Raw genomic sequence first — 8,380 nt, forward strand, 5'->3', positions numbered from 1 at the left:
CAACCAGTGTTTTATTCCTAATATAGAGCAACTGAAACAACAATACATTTAATTTGTGCAAATCTATTTCTTATGGTTTGTTTACCAATAGCGCTCTGCCTCACCCACCGAGTGCTCTACTCAGAGAACCAAGGGGAGATTTGTTTATATTTCCAGCCATTTCCGAGTTACGAGCAAAAACCGGTTTTTTTTTCTCATACGTTGTGACATCATAGCTCGATGACGAAGGCGAAAAAGTCCACGCGCTCTACCCCACGCTCCCTCCCTAGATGTCCTGAAGATGCTGGGGAAGCCCCAGAGACTCCTGAAGACAGCAGAGAGAGAGAGAGACAGAGAAAAAAACCCTATATGAGGACAAAGTTACTCTATCTCTATCGCACACTATAACTCTATCTCTCTCGCACACAAGCAGGCAAAAACTACAGAAACGAACCTTCCTTTAAAAATACATGGGATTTATCATTATAGTCCAGACGTATCTGTTTCAAAGTTTCCATATTTGGGTGAATCGTATATCCACGGAGATTTTTGGCTTTTTGGCTTTAAAGTATCACTAGAAATGAAAATTTTTCTATGCGCATAAAAAAGTGGGCTTAACTTTTGACGGCACAATATGTTAAAAAAATTCGAAAAATCTCATATTTTTCTTCCTATTTAATTATGTATCTTTTCAAGAGTTGATTTTAGGCGAAAATTGAAGAGGAAAAAAGTGTTTGTAATTAAATTTTACAAAATATGACTAGTTTCAAATCGAATGAATCATGATTATTATTGTAAAAATCGAAAAAATCACCAAAAAACGCCAAAAATGAAGTTAAAAAACATTACTTTTTGGGGAATTTTTTTGGCGTCTTTAAATTGAGTATAGGACCTTCATACTTGGCTCAAGAAAAGTTCATGTTATGTAGGATCATCACACCAAATTTCATCAAAATCGGTTCTATAGATTCTGCATAATAATTTTGCAATCTAGATTTTGAAAAAAAAATTACCAATTTTCAAAATTTTGCACAGCAAAAACCAAGGCTGTTAGATACTTGAAAATTTAATCACATATAGAAGGGCTCTCAAGTTTTCAAACGCTTTTTGAAAAATTCGAATCCGTCAATTAGGAGAGCTCTGGCGCTTATTTAAACATTTGTCGAATTTTTGTACTATAAATTTGTATTTTTGTAATATTTCTCATTGGCTTATATTTTAAACAATAAATTATATTTGAATTATACTTTAAAAGAAATGATGTTTAAATTAATAATTAATTAATTACTAATTTTCGACATATTTTAAAAATAAATGAAGGTCCTATACCCAACTTAAAGACCCCAAAAAAATTCCCTAAAAAGTAATGTTTTTTAACCCCATTTTTGGCGATTTTTTCGATTTTTACAATAATAATCATGATTCATTCGATTTGTAACTAGTCATATTTTGTAAAATTTAATTACAAACATTTTTTTCCTCTTCCATTTTCGCCTAAAATCAACTCTTGAAAAGATACATAATTAAATAGGAAGAAAAATATGACATTTTTCGAATTTTTTTAACATATTGTGCCGCCAAAAGTTAAGCCCACGTTTTTTTTATGCGCATAGAAAAATTTTCATTTCTAGTGATATTTTAAAGCCAAAAAGCCAAAAATCTCCGTGGATATACTATTCACCCAAACCAAAACAAATATCGCCTAGTCTATTATCAGAACAATCCATTTTAATTTAAAAATTAAAAAAAATTAAAATGGGTTATTCTGATAACGAAAAATAAAACATAATTAAACTGTAATAATGTGCAAAAGTTCTTCAGGAATATCAGAAAATTTATTTTAGAGGACGAATACCGTCAACGAACACTAAAAAATATTATTAGAAACCTTAGGTGGCCAGAAAACAGTCCTTTAGACATATCTTATGGGAACACTTCAACAAAATATATCATTAAAGACCTCAAAATTTACAAGTATTGAAAGAAAAAATACAGGACGAAATGTTTGATAAATCTGAATTTGTTTTTAAAGCAATAAATAGTAAATTAAAGCATATTTTCAACTGTATCATCACAATTACTTGCATGTTGAAAATTTGTAAAATTTGTAGGTATTTTAATGTTATTTCGATTTTAGGTATTATCATTATGTTGTTGTAAAGGTTTTAAAGGAAATGATGTGCATCTTCCTTTAAAATAATATCAATAGATTTTCCAACTTGGCTGTGGTTGTGATAATTAGTGATCACTAAGTCAAGAAGTCTGTTGTTAGAATTGACTACATTATTTATTTGGATTATATCAAAAAACCTTGAAATAATTTCAAGAGCCAGAGTCCGAGCAGTGAAGTTATTGTATATTACATAATTCAAACCATAAACAATTTATCGCTGTATCTGTTTGAAGAGAAGTAACGAAACAAACTTAGTACTTCCCACCACAAGTTGAATATCTTCAACATTTTCTGCATAAACGAATTTTTGAGTTCTGAAAAGAACTAGGTATTTCTTTTCAATTCGCAAACAGAACAGAATGCCTTCTAAATCGTTCGAAGTACATAAATACATGAATAATATAAACGTCATTGGCTCAGAGGATTGACGTTTTACCTAGAATCCCAGTTCGTGACTTTTCTTTGGTATATCTAAACTACCAACCTAACAAAACCAAACTTATGTCTGTGAAACAAGAAATAAATCGAAAACGGTTAAATTTATCGACATAAAACAAGTATCCCTTATTTGTGAAAAATAGATAGGAGGACAATATTTTTCTATCAAAACTTTCGTACACACACTGGTAAAAATGTTATAACCAGTTTTTATCAACCAAGAGTACATTTCGTAGCGCCCTCTAGCGTCTACAGCAAAATTAAGTACGGATTCGTTTTTCTCGTCCCAGAAAACCCCCTCATCCAAATTTTCAAAAGAATTTTAAGAATTTCGAATTCAAAATTTGAACTTTAACGCCCTGTAACTTTTTTATTAGCCACAAATGGACCTAGATAAGTTTGGCTGAATCGTATTATTTTGATGTAAGGAATGTACTCATGGTCTGTGTCTCATTAATTTCGGGACACCCTGTATAAACCCAGTAGTCGGAAATGAGCAATTTTTGTCCAAAACCGTGTTGTTATTACGTAATAACAATGACCCCAAAAGGCTTCGATATTTCAGTAATTTTTATTAGGGATAACGCAAAAATAATAAACGGTTTGGTAGAACCACTGTCGGTGCAGTTCGTGATGTCAACTTCCTACATCCGGTTTAAAGTTGCTTTTTTCTCTCAACTTACGATTTATTGATGAATTAGACTGAATTAGGTCCGATCATTTTTTATTACGTGCAAAAGAGCACGCAGTACAGTGCAGATAAAATCAATTTTTACCAACGTCGTATGTAAGACATGGAATTGTATTGGCAAATACTTATCAGCAGAGATAAACGTGTTTATTTTGTTTCAAATAATTTTTTTCGCTATCTTTAATAGGAATTATTTAAATACCAACATTTTTTGGTGTTTTAGGTTTTATTTAATTACTGAAATACACTGAAAATGAATTTTTCGAGACAAAACGTCTGAATCTGGTTCGGACTGAGGCAGTACAATGTTGGGGGTCATGAAGGCTTGCAAAACATGTAATAAAACTTCTAGGGTCGTATTTAAAAAAATGAAGTTGATGATGGTCCTGGGAGACGAAAACAAACAAGGCTGAAATGAAACAAAAACAGATTTCCAAAATTTCGTTTTTTTTTCAAATATTTCGAAAACTAATCATGTTAGCCCTGACTTTTTAGAGGCACAATGTTGGTCCCCTGATTACGCAACTTTGCCCCCATTTAAGCTAGTTTGTATCTCTTACTGTTTTCGAGATCCCTGCAGTGAGAAACGAATTTGTAACAGCCCATATACACAGGGTGTTCCGTTCATGTTTCCAAAAAAACTTGTGTGCAAGTTCCTCATGGGAAAATAATAAGCGTAGGAAAATAAGAATTTTATACCAAAGATGAGGTATCTTAATGTACAAAAAAAATTATGCCGTTTCAACACATTCAATCTACGGCAGCTAGCGCCCTCTACGAACTATCACCAAAATGTGAACAAATTTCAATTCCTCTACCCAAAGAACCCCAAACCTCAAAATTTTGTGTAGATATTTGCATTTATTAAGAAATAAATGGAAATAAACTAAAATAATATTTTACATTGAACACCCTGTATCTCTTTAACTAGTTGTCTCTTTNATATATTTAATCAGTAATTAATCAATGTAATTATTTAATTCGTAGTTTGCTGCAGTATAGTAGATACCTATGCACCTGAAGAACGTAAATAATATATAAACATACAAAACTTAAATTATTTATATATTTATTAACATTTAAATAAACAATTATTTTTTAAATTTATTTATTTTAAACACAATATATATATATTCTACTCTTGTCTTATAAAAATAGAAATATCCAAAATAACAAATAACGTAATTTATCAATTCAAAACTATTTACTGTTTTGTGCGAATGCCTGCTACTACAAAGTTTTATGAATAAACAAAAAATCGTTGCAGTTTAGAAAAATTATTTTGTTTACATACTTGGATTTTAATAATCTATTATTGCGCCGTTCTGTTATTATTTGACCTGCCTTAGAGGAAATACGTTCACTTGGAACAGATGTAGCCACGATGGATAAAATTTTATTTGCTAATATTGACAGTGTAGGGTATTTCGAGCGTGTGGTTGACTTTTGCGGGAAGTCGGCGTATAAAAAAAGCCGCATATCGTGCCGGCCCGACTATACATAATATACGAAAGTAACGAGTACTCAAGATAAAAGTAACGAATTACTCTGAGTACTAAAAAGTAACTGTATTTGATATCACTACTGGGGACTTGAATGACGATGGTCCTCATCATTATGTCCTTTCAGCGATCCAGGATCCAGCTGCTTTACTCGTCGTTACTCACACGAGATGTGTATACACAGAGTGTAAGTGGCTCCTACTTCCCACCTACACCATTCTCTGACTTGCTACAATTTTCTTTCAAGAAAACATAAGTTTGATTATAATATGCTTCATTTGTCTTGAATAATTCCTATTTAATACTAAATTTTAAATATATGTTAGTTCTTAGGCTTTCGCGGGTGTTGCATGTGATTGTATAATTTCTCCGGGTGCTTAGGGATTGCAAGCAAGGTCCTTAGGGATTTTGAAAGAAAAAAATATTGGTCCTGTTTCGTTTTATTGTTTTGAAGCGGAAACTTTTCCTCTTATTTTGATGAGTTACCTACTATCAGCTGTTGAACTTCGTTGCATTATTTTTGTAACACTTGTGTAGATTATTGCCAATAAAAATTAATTTCAATATGTTTTTATGTAAAAAATTCCACTACTTATCGCAATTTCGGGTTTTTCGGGTCGAGTATGATAATAATAACGGATGCATTGAAAAAGAATACTAATCACCGTAGAAAATCTTATCGAATCCATGGCATTTAGTATAAAAGTAGACGGCACAGTGTAGTTTCTCATTACATCTTCAGTGTCTAATATTAGTGACCTAAAGCTAAAAGTACGAGAATGAAGGTCTTGGCATCTTTGGTTTTATTAGCTTTGGTAAATTATGCTTATTCGACAGATGTACAATCTTGTAAGTATATTTTAACCATTTATACTATAATAGTAGATCATTTATAATACATATTTTGGATATGTCGTTAGGTATTTTGAGAAGAGACACTGTATTATTATTATTATTTCCTTTGCAACCTCTTTTCATACGTATGTTCGACATATTATTGAATTTTCTCGTTCAGCAAATAACAAAGTTGAAATAAAAATGATCACAATGAAACCACCGTTGAAATAAAAATCTGAGTACACGGTGATACTATTTGCAAAAGTTTGTTGTAATAAACCCTTTATAGTTATTTACAAATAAAATTAGTAATACAAATTTTCTCTCTTTTCAAAATATTATTAAAACAGCTCGAGCCGCTCGACATTAAGTTAACAATTTACTTAATTAACCATTTTCATAATTTACAAGATCCTAACTTATGAATTTCCAAAATGGCCTACTTAGGTAGTGTAGAATTCTTTAGCTCGACGGTTCTTACTCTGAAATAAAAATAATATGAGCTTCTTATATTATAAATATTCAAATGTATTTGAGCATTTATTTTACCTATTAGTAAATGCATATAAAAGCAATGCAAATAATTTCCAAAAAATTTTTTACAGGTCAGGATCTCCTTTTACCAGAAGTAACAGTGACCATAGACGGCACAGAGTGTACAACGGGACCATGTGTAGTCGGACTTGGATCAAATTATTCTATATTGATTTCCTTTGATACCCGTAAGTATTTATAAATACGTTTTATTAAACAAAAAAGTCGCAAATTTAAGTAATTTTGAGTTATATTCGGTCAATCAGAAACGAGTTTGTAATTACTTCTGATAACGAAGTTATAAATTCAACAAAATTAGTCGTACGAGCATCCAGGGTCATGATTGCTATCATGCTGATCGTTTTAATCTTGAGTTTTTTGGTATTCCTGGTTTGTGAAGAAACAGAAATACTGCAAAATAATATAGCGTTGGTAATTAACAGAGGAGTGCAAAAACACGTTTCTTTACGCAACACAACAATTTAAGTCAAAAAAAATCTTACAATCATTACAATTTAATATCTTCTATTGTCTCGTTAATTTCTAGCTGTCAAATTGGAGCGCATTAAGGCGAAATCTGTATCAACAGGATCAGACGGTGTATCAGTGACAGTCGTGTTCGAAGACGATACTTGTGATGGAATTCAAAACACGGTATGTCCAGTGGCAGCTGGGGGACACGTTGATTATTTATACGCCAGTGTTTTAGCTGAAGAATATTCTGAGGTGAGTAAAGTAAAGAATATTGAGCATCAGAGTTTCCATACCGTTTCTATTCTCCCTTCTACTACTGCAACTAATGTTGACTATACTAATTTGTTTTATAGCTGAATGCTACAATGGTTGTCACTTTACTTGACGTGGACAACGATGATACTGCAGTGCTATGCTTCTCCGTCGACCTTACAATTGACAATTCGTAATGTAGACATTTATACAAATATAAACAGGAAAATGTATGTAGGTATAATGTAGATGTTGAAATATTTTAATGAAAATATATATAATCTGCTCTAAATTTAGAACCAGAGTTTTATTCCTAACATAAAGCAACTGAAACAACAATACATTTAATTTGTGCAAATCCATTTCTTATTGTTTGTTTACCAATAGTGCTCTGCCTCACCCACCGAGTGCTCTACTCAGAACCAAGGGGAGATTTGTTTATATTTCCAGCCATTTCCGAGTTACGAGCAAAAACCGTTTTTTTTCTCATATATATCGGGACTAAGGGTTCTANGAGTTGATTTTAGGCGAAAATTGAAGAGGAAAAAAGTGTTTGTAATTAAATTTTACAAAATATGACTAGTTACAAATCGAATGAATCATGATTATTATTGTAAAAATCGAAAAAATCACCAAAAAACGCCAAAAATGAAGTTAAAAAACATTACTTTTTGGGGAATTTTTTTGGTGTCTTTAAATTGAGTATAGGACCTTCATACTTGGCTCAAGAAAAGTTCATGTTATGTAGGATCATCACACCAAATTTCATCAAAATCGGTTCTATAGATTCTGCATAATAATTTTGCAATCTAGATTTTGAAAAAAAAATTACCAATTTTCAAAATTTTGCACAGCAAAAACCAAGGCTGTTAGATACTTGAAAATTTAATCACATATAGAAGGGCTCTCAAGTTTTCAAACGCTTTTTGAAAAATTCGAATCCGTCAATTAGGAGAGCTCTGGCGCTTATTTAAACATTTGTCGAATTTTTGTACTATAAATTTGTATTTTTGTAATATTTCTCATTGGCTTATATTTTAAACAATAAATTATATTTGAATTATACTTTAAAAGAAATGATGTTTAAATTAATAATTAATTAATTACTAATTTTCGACATATTTTAAAAATAAATGAAGGTCCTATACCCAACTTAAAGACCCCAAAAATATTCACAAAAAAAATAATGTTTTTTAACCCCATTTTTGACGATTTTTTCAATTTTAACAATAATAATCATGATTCATTCAATTTACAAACATTTTTTTCCTCTTCCATTTTCGCCTTAAATCAACTTTTGAAAAGATACATAATTAAATAGGAAGAAAAATATGACATTTTTCGAATTTTTTTGACATATTGTGCCGCCAAAAGTTAAGCCCACGTTTTTTTTTGCGCATAGAAAAATTTTCATTTCTAGTGGTATTTGAAAACCAAAAAGCCAAAAATCTCCGTGGATATACGATTCACCCAAATATGGCTTTTTGAAACAGATACCGT

General features: G+C 31.1%; 1 protein-coding gene across 1 annotated transcript; it reads left to right on the forward strand.

The window, feature by feature from the left end:
* Nucleotides 1-5,515: 5,515 nt before the first annotated feature.
* On the forward strand, nt 5,516-7,179 carry LOC111692625. Its single transcript, XM_023456690.1, has 4 exons — nt 5,516-5,632; nt 6,226-6,342; nt 6,702-6,880; nt 6,982-7,179. The coding sequence occupies exons 1-4, from the start codon at nt 5,563-5,565 to the stop codon at nt 7,075-7,077; spliced, it is 462 nt and encodes a 153-aa protein (XP_023312458.1). The 5' UTR covers nt 5,516-5,562; the 3' UTR covers nt 7,078-7,179.
* The last annotated feature ends 1,201 nt before the right edge of the window (nt 7,180-8,380 follow it).

The sequence above is a fragment of the Anoplophora glabripennis genome, unplaced genomic scaffold (genome assembly GCF_000390285.2).
Source record: "Anoplophora glabripennis isolate ALB-LARVAE unplaced genomic scaffold, Agla_2.0 scaffold2300, whole genome shotgun sequence".
NCBI lineage: Eukaryota > Metazoa > Arthropoda > Insecta > Coleoptera > Cerambycidae > Anoplophora > Anoplophora glabripennis.

What these genes read in the sequence shown, in the direction of transcription:
- LOC111692625 (XM_023456690.1), top strand. Translation starts at nt 5,563, where the DNA reads ATGAAGGTCTTGGCATCTTTGGTTTTATTAGCTTTGGTAAATTATGCT. An exon ending in ATTGATTTCCTTTGATACCC is followed by an intron (nt 6,343 to 6,701) that starts GTAAGTATTTAT and finishes GTTAATTTCTAG; the next exon opens with CTGTCAAATTGGAGCGCATT. An exon ending in TAGCTGAAGAATATTCTGAG is followed by an intron (nt 6,881 to 6,981) that starts GTGAGTAAAGTA and finishes TTTGTTTTATAG; the next exon opens with CTGAATGCTACAATGGTTGT.